The sequence below is a fragment of the Centroberyx gerrardi genome, chromosome 2 (assembly GCF_048128805.1).
Source record: "Centroberyx gerrardi isolate f3 chromosome 2, fCenGer3.hap1.cur.20231027, whole genome shotgun sequence".
NCBI classification, from domain to species: domain Eukaryota; kingdom Metazoa; phylum Chordata; class Actinopteri; order Beryciformes; family Berycidae; genus Centroberyx; species Centroberyx gerrardi.
In genome coordinates, this window is record NC_135998.1 from 26805348 (window position 1) to 26823940 (window position 18593).

At 39.4% G+C, this 18593-nt stretch overlaps 1 protein-coding gene across 1 annotated transcript in view; it reads left to right on the plus strand.

Moving 5' to 3' along the window:
• cwc27 (CWC27 spliceosome associated cyclophilin) overlaps window positions 1-18593 on the plus strand; it is a 46328-nt gene that overhangs the window by 19375 nt on the left and 8360 nt on the right. Inside the window, exons 12-13 of the mRNA XM_071901427.2 lie at window positions 11190-11299; window positions 11424-11530. Of these exons, the coding sequence (XP_071757528.1) occupies window positions 11190-11299; window positions 11424-11530 (217 nt within the window). The remainder of the gene's footprint in view (window positions 1-11189; window positions 11300-11423; window positions 11531-18593) is intronic.

The window sequence follows — 18593 nt, forward strand, 5'->3', positions numbered from 1 at the left end:
GCTCATTCCAGGGCAGAGGTGGTGTGGACACATGCATCATTTGTAGAGAAGGAGGTAAAACTAAAAATTTAACAGGCTAAGAGGGATGCAAAAAAAAACTGCAGATGGAAAAGCCTAACTTGGACACACAGATAGGAGCATTGACTCTTCAGATACAGGCAGCTGTGCCTTTTGTACAGACAGAGCCCTCGGAGGCAGCTATAGAACTGGATGGTGGGCTGCCTTGTGCTAAAGTAAGCAAATCATTGTCAGAAAAAGACATTGCTGAATGAACAAGTGAATATGTCAGAGCGCAGTCTAAACTGGACAGCCAGACATTTTTTCAAGGCATTCCACATCACAGGGTAAGCTTACCATCACCACCTCATGCTGATAAAAGCCTTATCACGTGGCAAACCCCAATGGACAATAACCCATACATGCTCTCTGGCAGACAGCATATCAAGCTACCAAAGAGTCGCTCCTGGACTCCTATGCATCACCCCCTAAGCTGACTGCTGTCAAGACCCCCACACAGACTTTGGTCAAACCCCAGCACTACTGGCCAGACCATGAACCCTGCAGCATAGTACTAAAAATATAATGGTGGACCAAGAAAGAGCTGTCCCGTTCACCACAAACCCTACCAACTCAGAAAATGCATAGGGGTCAGAGCAAAACCTCTAGAGGAAACAATGGCAGACAGAGAAGAAACTCAACTCAACTCCCAAAGTAATGAGGACTGTGGTCAAGGCCAGGCAGGCAAATCCTTCTCTAAGATTTGTCTGGTTAGAGTCTACCGACTGGGCCAGTTTGACAACGCTGTCAAGATGTACACCACACTCATTAGCTAGGACAGACTTCTTCAAGCTATTTGAAGTCTGGAGCCACCCATGCTCACTCAGAACCTGTGCCGGAATTGCTGACATGTCTGTGAGAAAGGCAGAGGGCTGCCAGATCAAGTCAGAGAATGGAGTTTCTCTTGTTCTATTGTCATTCATAGATTGTAAGCAAATATAATTTGATAATTTGAGGTCTGAAAAATCAGCAGTGTCAGACTACATTTCAGAGCTTGACACAAATGGCCAAATCTTTCTCTTACTAGGGAATCAAAGTCAGACAGCAGATCAATGAATCATGCAGTTCCACTTTTATACAGAGCTTGTGCTTATGCTGGATTCTGGTGGGTGAATTATGACTCGGAAATGCACAAAAGTTTGAGCACTGTAGTGCTTTTAACATCATCCAGGCCTGCCTGCTTGGGGAGAAGCTAAGAGTGATGCTGGCGGACAATACCATGGTATCCTGGATTACTGATTACCTCATGTGCAGGCCGCAATTTTCCTCCGGGGCAGTGTGTCGGACATGGTGCAGATGACCCCAGAGGACTGTACTGTCACCTTTCTTGTTCACTTTCTATACATATGACTTCACATTTAACAATCAAGGAATATAGTGTAGTGGAGAGCTTCATCAGGTGGTGCAAGGAGAACCACCTGCAGGTCAACATCAGAAAGATGAAGGAGTTGGTTGTGAAGCTCTCACTAGGCGCCTCTCGAGCAGTTATGTGTGCGGGATAGAGTTCCCCAAAAAGAGGTGTTCCCCGACATCTCTGGGATTCTGACTCGCAACATATGTTCTTTTCTACTATGCGAGTCTGCTCTGGAGAAAAGGTGGCACAAGTACAGTGGCCACCTTGTGTTTTTGATTAGGGTTGCCTTTAGAGCTGCAACGATTAATCGATTAATCGATTAGTTGTCAACTATTAAATTAATCGCCAACTATTTTGATAATCGATTAATCGGTTTGAGTAATTTTTTAAGAAAAATAAGTCAAAAATAAAATAAGTCAAAATTGATTCCAGCTTCTTAAATGTGAATATTTTCTGGTTTCTTTACTCCTCTATGACAGTAAACTGAACATCTTTGGGTTGTGGACAAAACAAGACATTTGAGGACGTCATCTTGGGCTTTGGGAAACACTGATCGACATTTTTCACCATTTTCTGACATTTTATAGACCAAACAACTAATCGATTAATCGAGAAAATAATCGACAGATTAATCGACAATGAAAATAATCGTTAGTTGCAGCCCTAGTTGCCTTCAGTACTCACTATAATGACTATCTTTATTTTATTTAGCCTAACTGATATTGTATTCAATATAGGCAAGGCCTCAAGCCATTTCCAAATGATAGCCATTGGTATTGAATTCAAATCAAGTAAAAACACAGATTAGCCTATTATAGGCCTAAAGACCAAACAACGCAATGATGCAAGTCCATATAATATGCAAATTAATAAAAGGCAATTTATTAATTAGCTTATCTATATTCAATAGAGATTACAATTTCACAACTAGCTGATGATACCACTCTCTTCCTAGAGAACAAAGAACAAGTATCAATTGCCCTTGAACAAGTATCAGTTGCCCTTGATGCTTAATGTTTGATGCTGAATCATCAAGATTCCATCAACAGGCTGTCATGGAAATTATGCTTCCACCACAATAGAGCTTCCCAAGAGCTCTATTGTGGAATAACAGGGATATAGCTAGTGAGAACAAGTCACTGTTCCTCCCTAGTTGGTACAATAGAAACATCATCTTTGTTTTAGATGTGTTTGATAATCAAGGAAACATGTTATCATATGAACAGTTTATTTTTTACCCATGAGTTCCCTGTACCTCACAAGGAGTTCAATTTCCGTAGTTATTCCTTGGAGGGTGTGAGCCTATTTGATAAATCCTGTGACAATATATATATAAAGAGAATACTCGACTCCAAAAATAGGCTCACCCAGAGAGGCAAATTCCTCTGGAGCTACCTTTTTAATGTAGACTGGAAAAAAAACACTTGGTTGATTCCCAAATGGTGAATATCCCGAACAAGATAAACAAAACTCATTTTGAAATTCTTCATAATATCTACCCATGTAACTCCTCATTATCAAAATTCACTGATGTCGCTGAGAGATGGAGAAAGCATTCTTCACTTGTTTGTAGAGTGCAGTACTGTAAAGAACATTTGGAAGGGAATCTGTAATTATATTTTTGACAATTTTGATGGCAGCCACTATGAATTCACAGCTAGTGACATTATTTGTTACTCAAGCCATGCAAACAAATCCGTTGAAATAGTGGTTAACTTCTCAAATTTGGTTCTTTATTCATAAACAAAAATTCCAAAAAAGGATGTATTTTGATAGACTTCAAATACCTCTTACAATCCTTGAGAGTGATAAGTTATTGCCTGCATGATGCTCCTGCCTGCAGCACAGAATGCATACATAAGAACATTTTTTAAATTTTTTCCTCTCAACAAAAGAGATGGCCCATGCTTGAGACCAGGAGGCAGACGAAACTGCATGTTAGCAATGTAACAAGATGAAAGTTCTCTTCGTCAGAGGAACCCGACGGCTTTTCCAGTCACGAAGGGAATAATCTGACGTTGACTATTACAGCTTTGTCTTCTTTCCACTTGGGGATAATAAAACATCAAAACAAACACCATGCCAAATCGATTATAGCACCCACAACAGTATTCACACTAGCATAAATTACCCGAGCTGGTTAAAAAGTAGTATGCTATACTGAAATACAGACTTCCCTAAGGGAAATGAAATGATAAAAGCAATTATACTTGTGACTAAAAAGCCCCAAATCGATTACTAGATAAAATTCAAGGCTAAAATTTCAGTTTCAAATATTCCAAAAGCATCAAGATACTGTGACATCAGCTTCTTCAGTTATCTGTCTGACTTGGTGACCCTGCTTATTGAATTGGCCCTCTGCGTGGATTCTCTTGAAGCAGAATTACTCAGCCAGATAATTCCAAAAATGATTGTGGATCTTCATATGACAGGTCATTGGTTATTATATAAGTAACTCATATATAACTGAAATTTGACATTTTTTTCAAAACATCAACAAGTACATTCATTTATTTTTCAGTTATCTGGCTAACTGAGCAATATTTTATTTTTTTATTGTTAACAATTTGATAGTTAACAAAAGAAAAAATAAATAATAATGTTAAGTAATAAATTCACAATTTATTAAGGATGGTTATTAAAAAGTATTACCAGCATGGTTGCCATTGTACTCGACCGTCTATGAAAACAATAGTGTGTCTATTTGTGTCGTCTAATGCCAACAAAAAGATAATTGTTTGATTGAGTTTATCCTACAGGCCCATAGGCATTTAAGGTCATAAAATGGCCTTCTTTTTGAATGTGAGATCAATATAACTACAGTTTAATACAATTTACCACAAGTGTTACTACTACCACTTTCACAGCTACTACTATTAATAATAACCTTCTCTCAGATGTTACCTTTTCTGCCTGGATGCTATTTTGTAAACCCAAAACTTGTCATTATACATGAACATTTGAGGGGCAGGAATATTTGTTACATCTGTTGTCTGGATGCTGTGGACTTGACCCTTGCATGCCTTTCTACTCGTTGGCAATCTAGGAATTTTTACTTTTTCTGTTGTTGGCCTTATTGTAAGTGACTCTATAAAAATGCCATTTAAACCCTAAAATGTAAATGTAATAATGTCTTCATGCAAATAAAATACACGGCTAGTAGGACCATGCCCGAGATGAGTAATATCAGATAGATGATTAGTAGTGTAGAGGACTAGCTTGCTATTCTCATCTCAATCTGTTGTATATCTTTATTGTTGACCATCCCATCCACAGTTTGGTATGGAATCACAAAAACCCGTTTCTCATCCTGCTCCAGCAGCAGCTGCCCATATGTCTGGCATGTGCATGGCGTCCTACGCAATTGGGGTGAAAAGCAAATACACTCTTCAGAATTCACCAACAGCTAAAACGTACATTTGTGCCTTTTTGAATTATTTTTTTCAACAGACATCTCTTCAATTTTCAACACATAAATTATAGCATGTTCCTCTAGTCTGGTTTTCTCTTTCTTGGCATAACTATTGGTTTTTAGAGCCAAAAATAAGAGAGACATTCTAAAACACTGTCCATTTAATACCCACCCTAAATGATGTGGCAACATTCTTTATACCACTTAGATATTATACAGGTTATGCCTGTGTGCTTTGGGAATTTTATTTCACTGGCGCCTTGTCAGTCATATTGTTGATTTAGAAGACATTTTGTAACAAAGAGTGATATTTGAAACATCAATTTACCTGTTATTAATATTAGCATGTATGTTGCTGTTGTGCTTTCACCTCAACATATTCCACAGCTTTTGATGAGGGGGACAGCTAACTCTCACTGGACACTCAAACATTTTAATATGAATGGGATATTATAATATTTATACAGTGCATTACAGTAACCCCACTACTATTAGAATGTTTATTCTTGTTACACCTGTATGTAATGCAGCCCTTTCAACGTGAGCCAATATGCAGAATTACTTGCATCACAGCTGCAGTCTGAATCATTAGTTGGTTGCATTTGACAGTGGTGGATTTAGATAGTGGGTGTTGACCTTGAAACACTAATTGTCTAAATTATTTTTGATGTGTCTGTTGATTGATGATGAACAACAGTGCCGCTTCGCTGCTCTGGGCCATGCTGCTTTGACTTTTCTTGGAAAAAGTGTTGAGTGTTGAAAGGGGAAAGGCAGCCTCCTCCCCAGAAGAAGAGGCATTTGTCGTCCACAACAATCCTCGGTTGCTACAACATGAGCAGTGTGATTTGTAGCTCTCTTGAGCCCAGGTGACAGGAGAGGGGAGGAATGTAGTTAGAAAGGCCATCAAACTCAAAGATAGTACTTAGTGACAACAGCTGGAGAAGGTGATGTGTGTTCCTCATGTAGGACCCCAGGGCATCATCACTCAGCATCCTGCATGTCACAGGCTGCAACAAGGAGGCAGAGCATGAGAGGTGACTGGGGGAGAGATGGAGGGAGATCACTTCTTGCTTTCATAAATCAAGGGAAAAGATTTGCACCTCAAGCAGCAAGGCAGACTTCCGTGTTGACTCCAGGGAAGTGGGGAAAGTGTGGCACCCATGTTTTTCAGGGTAGTGTTAAGGGATTCGAGTGATTGCGCAGTATTTGGAGCCTTCATAGCCTAAATGCTTTGTGAAACAAGAGTAATTGCGTGGTTTCCTGGACTGAAATGATAGCCATCCACTCCAAACACCCTGTGGGACTTAAGCCTTTTTTCACTCAATTAAGTTCCTCCTGAGGTGAACTTACAATTTCTCCCAAAAAACAGCCTTCTTTCTCCTAAGCAAGTAATTTTACTACTATTATAGGCAGCAATAGCAGTTGTTGCCATACCACGATAGAGCTGGTAGTCCTGATCATAACCATAACAGTTATGGAACTATGCACCAAACTTATGCCACAAGTGAAGTACCTTCCGCTATGGGCAGGACCATAAGTGTAATCGAAATACTTAACATGTTAATTATAAGAAATAAATAATTGCTACTTAAAGGATATTTCTGTTTTTTTTATTTTCCTAGCTTTTGCCATCATGATGATTGATTGTGTTCAAAATTGCGTCACTTCACTGTAGAGCTTTACGTACCTGTCGTTTGGAGGGAGCGCTACTTTCCAATACACACTGGAATTATCCTTTAATTTTTGCACTGATATTATAAGGTTGTTAGTTATATTTCCATTTCTTTATTTGTGTTGATGAAAGAAGAGCATTCTCAACTGTTTGGTATCAATATCTATCATGTACTTAACCAACAGTCTAGAGAGGAAATCTTACTTCCATTTATTTGGACAACCAGTTACCACACCATATTTCACCATTTGAAAATGTCACCTTGTGCTGTTCTAATAGTAATGAAAAAAGCTAACATTGCCAAATTTAGTATGTAAATGTTTGCACCTTTTGGACATTTCCACTTCAGAGCAACATACTATACAGAGACTTGAGTGTGAACTCAGCTGAGCTTGAACCTTTTGAATACCAGACTCTACAATTGCTGCTTGATCATTTATGTACAAGAAGGCTCGGCTTCATAGCAGCCGGATTTGTTTGAATTAAAAGATAGTATATTCTCTGCTTGTTCAGTACTTACAATCAATACGAATATGGTAGTAAAATGAGATTACCTGCATGATGCATTGCTGAAAGATTTTTAGCCTGCGATTACATTACAATGATACTACTGTATCATTTGTACACACCAGTATTCCCACTATTCTCACACCAGCCCTTCCCGAGATAATGCTCCACTGTTAAGTAGAGCAACATTCATAGCATGGCACCCCTTAATAAATTACAGACACTGGACTTCTATGTTACATCATTTATTTTGTCCTACTGAATGTGTCATGGCAGCTAGTCAGAATTGCCATTGCTTGACTAGTCAGGTGAAGCTGTCCCAGGGCTTGTGCGTGACATCACAGTTTGTTGTGGAAAAAAAAAAAAAAAAGACTGCTACCAGCCAGCAGACTATGCTCACTGTCTGCCACTCTGTGACTTCACAGCCTATGCGTCTGAGCTGGGAGATTTTCAGAAGCACATTAACAACTTCAGACACCAATGTCAACATGCTGATTGTCTCTCCTTTCATTCATTATAGTCCCTGGTGAGAGACTATTTCGCACATAGAGGACAGTGTGGTGGAAAACTTTTCCCAGCATTGCCATCGACCCTGTGCCTTTACTCTCCACCTACATTTGCCGACTTGCTGGTCATACCTCTTTATGTCTGGTACCAGTGTACAGTAGTGTACTTCTGTTCAGTTTTCCATTTTAGGCCCTCATGCTCCTATGTAAGACAGACCCTTTGTATTCTAGAATGCTCAAGCTATAGAATTTGAAAGAGTGTGGAAATAGAAGGAAAATACCATGATCCATTACTATATTTCAGTCACATCTATTTGGTGGCCAACATTTCTCTTTTTTTCTGACTTGTGATTAAACAGTTTAAACAAGTGAAAGAAGTGCACATATGCTCCTGTTCCCTGTCTCTGTTTAGGTTTGATGGTGTCTTTCCTTGCCTGGGAGTAATCAATGATATAAGGTTTAGGTGTGTAATCGCTGCAATAATGTAGGTCACCTCTGAGCAAGATAAAGTGAGGGGTTACAAGGTTAGGGCCTCTGTACGCTGCATCTTTGTGAAAGTTGCCTCTAGTATGGATTCATGCAGAGCATGTCAATCAGAGATGAGAAGACCGGGCTGTTTTCGCCCCAGCTTTTCACCTCTTATATTATCATGTCTCCCATCATGTATGGCAGCAACAGTCACAGCTTGACAAGCTTTACTTCCTTTTATCTTTTCTCTCTGATCATGTTCCGCTCATTTTCTTAACTGCTCATCTGTCAAGTGTCTGAAAAGAGATGAAGCAGTGGTAATTTTTTTTCTCTCTAAACGTAGTCCACTTGTAGCACCAGAGAACTTGAATGTCTCTATGCAGTATTTAAAGAGTAACTAAACCCCAGAGTTTTGGCTGAAGTGCCTTGTAACAACGCATTATGTAATAACACCGCATTATGTAATAACACGACAAATTGTAATACATTTTCACTTCATTATGTAATAACACCCGCATTTTGTAATAATCTGCCGCATTTTGTAATACACAGCCTGAACGCAATATGTAATAAATTTTCCCACATTTTGTAATAAATTATTACATACTGCGGTGGTTATTACAAAATGCGGGAGCTGCACTTTCTTTATGATGAAAATGTAATAATACAGTGCATTATGTAATAACCAACCAAAATGAATGTCTTCATTTGTACACGTTATATTTTTAACAATTAAGCTAAATTAAACTTCCGGCGTTAGACCCCCCCCCCCCAAAAAAAAACAAACAACAACAACAACAAAAAAAACACACACATACAGATTAGCTAGGTTACCTATCTGCAGCTGTGGGCTGCAGGTATGTCCCATAAACATACCTAATGAGTCTCTTAGCAGCACAAACACTTTCGCGACATAATGTTGTATGAAGTGGAGGACTTGTCGCCTCCGGAGTGACCTACTGTCGGCCAAGACCACGGCGGTCCAGAGCCCTACCAATTCGCGCCGTTAGCCGGGGCTGAGGGGCTAACCCTCCAGGGCTATTTTTTGTTTAAGGGGTCATCATTGTGTTTGTATAATGTACTCAGACTATTGTTATGGCTAAATCCTTCTTGTAGTGAAAGCTTGTATTACTATGGGCCAGGGATGATCAATTTTGAATTTGGCAGGGGACAAGAAAAAACATGTAGTCACTAAGATGGCACTAGAAGGTGTATGTGAACTGGGCCTCACACAACTTTGCTTAGCTATCATAGTGGAACCAAAACCTTTAGTGTAATTTATTTGCACAGATAAAACATAGAAGTGAAATGATAAACTGATACAATCCCACAGTACAAACACAAAGAAAATGAAAAAATACACATTTGTGCAGGTGAGCTAAAAAAAAAAAAAAGCAAGGCCTTGTATAAACAAAAAAAAAACGTTGAAATTAACAGTGACTAAGTCACTGAGATAGAGCTGGAAAGTTATTGTAACGTGTGTCCATGTGCTCTTCTGAAACCATACATATGATAGATTGATATGAAATGATGTACGTATTTAATGGTCAAAGATGTAAAATTTAAAGCCCTCCATATAAAACATATTCATAGGTTTAGCTATCTACGATGACTACATTTTTCCAGTGGTAGTGCACGGTATATCTCAGTTTTTGTCAAAATGTGGTCTGAGGACCACAAGGAAAATTACAAAAAACATAATTTATTTTCATATTACCACAATGAGGTCATATATCAAGAGAATATGTATTGTGATCGTAGGTTTCAGTCTCCCCACGGTTATCTGTACGTCTTACCATTTTGTGTCAAATTGGAAAATATCAAAATTTCCTCAGATGGTACCCCCATTTGGTAGTAAAATGTTTGACAGAGCTTGATGTAGCTAAACTAACGTAACTACTGAGATAGCTGCCAGATGCTTTGTTGCAAATGGCACAATCGACCAAGAAGTAATAGTGTCTGGTAGCCATCTTTGATTATGTCTAGCAGTAAATTTGGCTCCACTTCTCTTCAAGTGATTTTCAAGCCTGCAGCCACAATGAGTGTAGACAGTAAATAAACTGAATTTGATATACTTGACAATCATGTTGTGTTGAATATTTTTGTGAAATGCTTTATGATTTCTTGATTTGATAGCGTCATTGCCGTCTAGGATTTATCATACACTACATGGCCAAAAGTATGTGGACACCTGCTCGTCAAACATCTCATCCAAAATCATGGAGATTAATATGGAGTTGTTCCCACCTTTGCTGCTGTAACTCTCCACTTTTCTGGGAAGGCTTTCCACTAGATGTTGGAACATTGCTGTGGGGATTTGCTTCTATTCAGCCACAAGAGCATTAGTGAGGTTGGGCACTGATGTTGGGTGATTAGACCTGGCTCGCAGTTGGCGTTCCAATTCATCCCAAAGGTGTTTGATGGGATTGAGGTCAGGGCTCTGTGCAGACCAGTCAAGTTCTTCCACAACAATCTCAACAAGCCATTTCTGTATGGACCTCGCTTTGTGCACGAGGGCATTGTCATGCTGAAACAGGAAAGGGCCTTCCCCAAACTGTTGCCACCAAGTTGGAAGCACACAATCGTCTAGAATGTCATTGTATGCTGTAGCGTTAAGATTTCCCTTTACAGGAACTAGGGGACCTAGTCCGAACCATGAAAAATAGTCCCAGACCATTATTCCTCCTCCACCAAACTTTACAGTTGGCACTGTGCATTCGTGCAGGTAGCGTTCTCCTGGCATCCGCCAAACCTAGATTTGTCCATCGGACTGCCAGATGGTGAAGCGTGATTCATCACTCCAGAGAACGCGTTTCCAGAGAGAGAACACAGAGAACACTGCTCCAGAGTCCATTGGCGGCAAGCTTTACACTCCAGGTGACACTTCCTAATCTTAGGCTTGTGTGCAGCTGCTCGGCCATGGAAACCCATTTCATGAAGCAACCGACAAACAGTTCTTGTGCTGATGTTGCTTCCAGAGGGAGTTTGGAACTCAGTAGTGAGTGTTGCAACCGAGGACAGACGATTTATACACACTACGTGCTTCAGCATTCGGCGATCCCGTTCTGTGAGCTTGTGTGGCACCACTTCGCGCCTGAGCTGTTGTTGCTCCTAGACATTTCCACTTCACAATAACAGCAGGGGTGTCTGCATGCTTTTGGCCATGTAGTATATGGTATATCTTGTATAGTAATTTCTCTCTTGTCCCTCCAGGTGATAAGAAGCCATCCAATGAGGCTGTGGCAGAGTATCTGGAGGGAAGGAAGAAGTACGAAGAGCAAAGGAAACAAAAGTTGAAGAAAGGTTCCACCCGAGAACAGCAGGTAAAAGAAATCAAATTGTTCATTATTCACTTCACTTGTACTGCAAATTATTTCAGTGGACAGAATGGCCACAGTTAACAATGGCCCATATCCGTTAATAATGTTTGACCTTTTTGTCTGATAGACACTGGCCCTACTAGATCGCTTCAAGTCCAAGCTGTCGTCAGCCATCACTGAAGCCCCTGAGGAGGAGGACGTGGATGAGCTTGGAGAGGATGACGACAGAGGATGGTCAGTGGGCTCCATATCATATGAGAATATAAATTGCCTTTTTGTTTTTGTCTTAGTAGAACCAAAACATTCTCAAGTTTAGTTTAATGCAGTTTGCTGTTGATGTTAACATAAACGTGAAGCAATAATAAAATAGTGATAAAATACCAAGATACAAACACAGAAATAAAAGGGAAAAACATACTAATTTATGTAGTGAGATTAAAAAACAAGGGATTGTAAAAACATCTCAGTAGAATAATGTGCGGATGCACATCCAAAGTACTTTTCGCAATTGGTGCTGGTCAGAAAAAAATTCTGGAATTCTGATTATGGAATTTATTAAAACATTTCACCTCAAAACAAAAAAAAAGATTGAAACAAATAAACAACAAAACAGTTGTGGAAATGCTTGTTTTTGTCAGTGCATAGCTCTTCCAGGTGGATGCCATGTAAACATTTCCACCCCAAGTGGCATGCTTTGCTGTTCCTAGAAGCCTGATTCATTGTGTAATTATTAATGGATGCATCAGTGAGGGGGAGAGATGTGAGAAGGGAAGAAGAAGTGTCCAATGTTGCAATGTGCCTTCATGTTAACTGTGCTGTGTAAGGTGTACAAACTACCTGGTCACCTACAGTTAGCTAATGATAAAAATAATATTTTCACATAAGAACCTCGCCTTTCTTTCATGCTCTCTCTCATGTTTTGCTATTAACGTTAAATGCTTCATCAAAATTGATAACAACCCACACAGAACTCCATATCAAATTTTGTTGCTAACGCTAACCTCACTAACATTAATTAGCGTTACCTACAGCTGCATTAGCCTTGTACTCCACGCACTTGGCTAGTTACTGCTAGCTCCGATATGTGCCAACTTTACTGTTATAGCTGGTTACCGCTATTCCATAATATCGGTTTAGCTTGTTAGCTAAAACCAAAATATAATTCACCTTAGTAACATTAACGTTACCATTATGTGACAATGCAACCCACAGCACAAAAAACTAGCTAACGTAGGGGTCTCCAACCAAGTAATGTTAGCTCATGAAATACCAGTAAAGTTAGCTCCCTGCCTGCTTTTGAGTAGCTCACCACGCATTGCAAGCCACAAAGTATAACTAAATCAGTTTGATAAGCTATGGCAGATAAAGAAATGATGGCTATTGGGTCGTCTATGGTTTTTATATGTGTAAAGTTGAATTTCCAACAACAACAAACATGAAAAAGGAGAGATACTAAAGTTTAATGTGTATGCGACACATTTTTCTTAGTTATGTGCACAATACCGATCAAGACCTAGGCTAATTAGATAGACAGTTAGCAGTATAGCATAGTGTAGCTGGCTACCCAGCAATGTGAATAGCATGTGGCTAAAAACATTAGCCAACCTAATAGGTCTTGTTACATTCTCGCTGAAGAGCTCCGTGATTGTTTTGGCTAATTCGGAACCAACAGCATTTCAGTATGCAGTTCACTAGAAAGACTGTCCATCTTCTGCTGAAGCTCACTTGACAGTGAAGCTATGGCTGAGTCAATTTTGGCCAACACTCTTTTTTTTGATAGCTATCACTAGCATAGCCATGTTGGAGTTTCTCTTTCTCAGGTAAGTCTGATGCTTTGTGGCCTGGTTTTCAGTTTTCACCACATTGAACCTTACACAGATAAAAAAAAAATGATTGGGCTGTTGTATATAGTTGTTTTTTCATATTCTTCCTATTAGGTTAGATTGATGAGTATAACTGTCTGTTACTACTTTACTTTAGAATGACCTTTCTCTGCAATTAATGTAATTTCATACCAACCTAAATTAGCAGGATATTTGTGCCAGTAGTGCTTTGTTAAGTGAAGAAGCCTGCAGTGACGCATGTTCTAAACTTTGTTATAGTGTAGAAAGTACGAGGGGGGCTACACTGGATTACCAAAGAGACAATAAAATAACTGCCTTGTCAGCGATCTTGCTAAGCTCTAAATCACAAGACACTCGCTGTTGCAAATATTAGTAGCAGCACTCAACAGCATGTGAGCACACCACAGTCCTCACTGCTCCTGGAGAGGTCAGGAAACAGTTTGGCAAACGCGCTGCTTTGTGGACTGGGAAGTTCAAGCATGAGGAGTTGGCACCTGAAGGCCTCTTTCACTTGCTTCTGCCCAGTTTACATTCTGTTATTGCTATTGATAACTTCATGGAACATGGTGAACGCAAAAGCAAAAGTTGGATTATTATAGTAAGAGCAGCATAGATGAGACAATCACACGGTCAAAAGTAATGCTGATTCTACATGATAATTGTAACTGCAAAAATTTCCACCTCAGACTGGGGAAGATGGACCTGGCCTTGATCAGATCCATAGCTTTCTCCAAACACTGATAAATGTGTGTGAAAGTTCAAGTTGTGTGCATGCGTGTGTCAAGTTGGGATTTCAGCCCACAGCCACCAGATTGGCCATCAGGAAATCAACCCTGACGCTGTGTTTTCCTCTCATATTCTGTTTTTCACCAAAGATCTCAAAGTCTAACTATATAGAGTAGGGGTTTGAAATGAATACCATGTGTTTAAATTCGAGGAAAGTGTCTGTGTGTGAGAGATTTAGAATAACAAAACCTGTAGTTGCTATTAGTCTCAAGGAGCCCCCTTGAAGTAGTCTGTCTGTGTGTCTGTGTGTGGGGGCCCTAATGAATTTGAGAGAACCCTTGGCTGGCCTTTAGAGCCTCTCCCAGCCATAGACACCTCACTGTGCCGCCCCCGCCAGGTATGGGGAGGAGGGAGGGACAGGGGCAGTAGCATAGCAGTCCTAGAAAAACACCAGTGGGAAGTCTGTGCCACTCTAGGAGCACTGTGAACAGAATGTGGGTTACAACAGGTCAGACACTGGAAGTCAAGTCTGGGCCAGAGGAGGTAAACTATTCCATCTGTGTCTGTGTCTACAAATTCTAACTCTCCCACTACATCCCCCCACCCCCACCCCCCCGTCTCTGCTAACACACACAAACTCCACACTCTCATTGCAAAAGTCCACACTCTCATTGCAAAGAGCCCCCCATTGCACTCACCCTCCCTTCTGTACCCTACCTTAATTCCCACCTCCTACTTGAGGAAAAAAAAAGTACAAGAAAAATAAATTCAGGAAAGGCTTCTGTAGCCTTGCATCATGGCAGCAGAGAGTAGTTTTGATAAGCGGGGAGCCCTGAATGCTGGGTTTCTAGATCCCGTCTCAGGCTGTATAACCATGGGCGATATGGCCGGCAGGCTGTCATCACTAAGACTGCTAGACAAATTATCAGAGGCGGCCCGCTCGCACGGCAGGAGTCCTCAGGGTCTGCCAGAGTCTAGCCATGACATTCTAGATGAGCTGTCACAACTCCTGCCGATTTCAAATGAACACAGGAGGAGAGAGTGCGCAGCACACACAGGCAAAACAACACACACTTACACACACAGACTGACACACTAACACAACCACACTTTCTGCCTGTGCACACAGCCAGAGAAATGGGCAGACAGACACATACCACATGTTATCCATACTAGACAAGGCATCAAACACAAAATATTTTGTTTAACGCGCTCATGAATTTCTTTTGTTTGATACACTGAAGCTCAATAAAAACACACTTGTGCACGTAGGCACAATCTACACACTAAACACTAAGACGCCTATTCATACAAGGACATGTCTAAATGTGATTTCTTTAGCAGATAAGAAAGACCTGTTGATCATCAACTTTAACTGGATGGAACATCAAGTTAGTCTGTAAAGCAAATTTTACTAATTTGAACCAAAACTAAACCAAACTCTAGATTAGAATATCAGTTGTATCAACAATCCTGGTTGAAGATATTCTCTTTTTATTTCTTCTAATTATTTTTTTTGAATAACTGTGCCTCATAAACCCATGTGGGCTGGGGATTTTTCATTTGATTTTCAGAACAGAATTTTTTTTTTAAACCAGTTAAATGCACAATCACCCCTTGACAGCCAGGTGATATCTCCGCATGATGCTCCATAGTAAATGTATGCCATCAGATCCCAAAGCCAACTGGCTTTATTTATTTATGTATTTATTTATTTATTCAGCCTCACCATTAATATGAATTTGCTGATCAGACGTGCTGCGCTTCTTTCTAATTTTCCTTTATTTGCTTTCCCTTGGCCTTTGTGAAGGGCCTAGTTTTCATAAAAACTGAAAAGGTGTGGGCTGTCGATCTCAAATACATGTTACCTTAGTACAAATCCCACTGTGCTGAGCAGATGTGTTCACTTGATGGACAACAGTGACTTGTTTAACCCTCTTGAAGTTATGCCTGTGCTTTCACTCCGTGCTTTACTTCTATTTCCTCCCTATAGCAACAAACTCTGAGTTTAATCAACAACTCTCTGACTGACACTGCTGATCTTTTAGATCACACTTCTGTTCCACCTCTGTTTCTCAGTCTAGGTGTATTAGAAAAATTTGGTTGATTAAGGTTGAAACATTTGGCGGTTAGCCTACTTCTGTCCTGTAAAGCTTTGACAGGCATGTCAAATTAGATGGTTGTCTATTTTGTTCCATTAGCAAAAACTACGCCAAATCACTTTTTTTTCCCAGAGACGGAAAAAAAATTAAGTAATTGTTATTATGTGTCAAATGTGATCTCACTGTCTTTGAACTGGGGTGAAGCTTAGCAAAGGAACCGTGGAATAAGATTTGTTGTACGGGCAGTTTTCATTCAAAAAGGCACTCAACTCTTGAAAAATAGTACATCTTTTATTGTTAAATAGTAATAGTAATTTTATTGTTAAATAGTAAAGTACTATCCTACCTTCTCCAACTTTTGTTCTCAAAAAGAACAGAAGATCTATTTAGTTCGTCTTTTTTTTTCTCTCACAAAAGTAGATTACATGGCTTGTCATGCCTTGTGAAATTTATTTGCAATGTGTATGCATTAAGACTAGGCGATCAAACCCAACTCATTAGACCGTAATAGTCCACAATGCAAAAACTGGGTGCCTGTGCTTGACTCATCACTTCTCTTTGTTGTTTTCTTGTTTGTTGTGTAGAAATACTGACAATAGTCATAAAACACCTGCTAAAGAAATCATATCAATGGTAGAATATGCGTTTTATCTGCGGAGTGCCTCACACTGATATCTCCTGTGAGGAATGTCCTGATTCTTTAATAGGTCTTTGAGGGAAGAGAGACTGACTGGGGAAATGAAAGACACATGAGCATCTGTTCTCTGGCTACCAGCGCTTTCTTTCAATATTTTTCAAATGCTATGACTTCTCAAACTACAGAATATAGGCCTCATATCTCTTAACTTTTAGTGGCAGGTATGTGCACAGAGAGTCTGAGCATCTGCCAGATTGCCCTCATCAAAGAAAGTGCTCTTTTGATGGTGATGATTTTAAAAAATTAACTACAATTTAATCATTTCAACATTTCTTTAAGCTTACTTGGTCTACATTTCTGTATAAGAGGATCATGTGCACTGAGGACATATTTTGGAGCCTTTACTTTTATGAAGACTGATCAAGTCAAACTCAGTTATGAAGCACATTTCACACAAATGATTCATTATAAATATACATGTAATTATCCAATTATCCATCTACAATAACTACAAATCTATGGCATCCAGCTTCCTCAGCTCCTCAGCTCCTATATATAAATGCATTGGTACATATATATATATATATATATATATATATATATATATATATATATATATATATATATATATATATATACGTGTATATATATATATATATATATACGTGTATATATATATATATATAAATGTATGAATACACTAGCACTACCGTTCAAAAGTTTGGAATCACTGACAAATTTGTATGTTTTTGAAAGAAACCGATACTTTTATTCACCATGGTAGCATTAAATTGATCAAAAATACAGCCAAGACATTGATAATGTTATAAACTACTATTTCTATTTCAAATAACTTTTCTATTCTTCAAACTTTCTGTTCATCAAAGAATCCTCCATGTGCAGCAATGACAGCTTTGCAGACCTTAGGCATTCTAGCTGTCAGGTTCACCCCACGTTTCCTGTATCACTTGCCATAGGTGCGATTGACTTGTAGGGCACTTCTCATGGACCTTACGATCAAGCTATTCCCAGAAAAGCACAATAGGATTTAGATCATGCGATTGTGCTGGCCAATCCATCAGAGACAGTATTGGTTTCTACAAACTCTTTAGTAAATTGTTGTTTTGAGAGTTGAAGGCTATTCCATGCATGAGATTGCCAAGAAACTGAAGATTTCATACAAAGGTGTGTACTACTGTCTTGAAAGAAGAAAGCAAACTGGAACTAACCAGGACAGAAAGAGAAGTGGAAGGCCCAGATGCACAACTGTGCAAGAGGACAAGTACATCATCTAGTTTGAGAAACTTGTGAGTAGTAAGGTGGCTGACTGTCGCTGTTTTTGTCAATCTAGCTAACGCTAGCTAAAACAAAGCTTGCGCCAATTGAAGTGCACATGGCTAGTTTTTCTAACTTCATTGCCTAGTGCGACAAGTCAGACCCATGGAATGCTATGCAAGCTATGCCTCCGATAGTTCTGACATCTATGTCTCCCAACGAAAATGACTGCTTATACTTTGACTTACCATGATGGTGTGTGTGGGTCTTGTCTCTCTCCCCGGAATGTATTCATGAGAATGTAAAAACAATAAAGTATGGAAAAAAGCATGTTCTGAACTTTCCCCTGTGTAAACATATCTCACGCATGGAAGTTGAACTTCAAAATAATACCCCCCCCCCCCCAGGTCTTGCATCTGATAGTATTTGATTAAACCAAAGTATGCTTTTGTTTTATGTTGTCAAATTGCATTTTTAACAAATAGTTTGTTCCTAAGGGCCTGTTTTATACTGTTAAAGTCAAGAATGAAAATAAATATACAAAAAATTCACGCTTAAGATCTGTTATTTCTTTTAGTGAAATGGAAAACTGACACCAAAAAATATGTTCCTTTGGTTAGCTGCAATGCACTTTTTAGTGAACAGTTTGCTGCACAAGCTATATGGAGTAATTTTTGTGGTCAGTTTTTGCCCTTTTTGGAACTCTAAAGGAC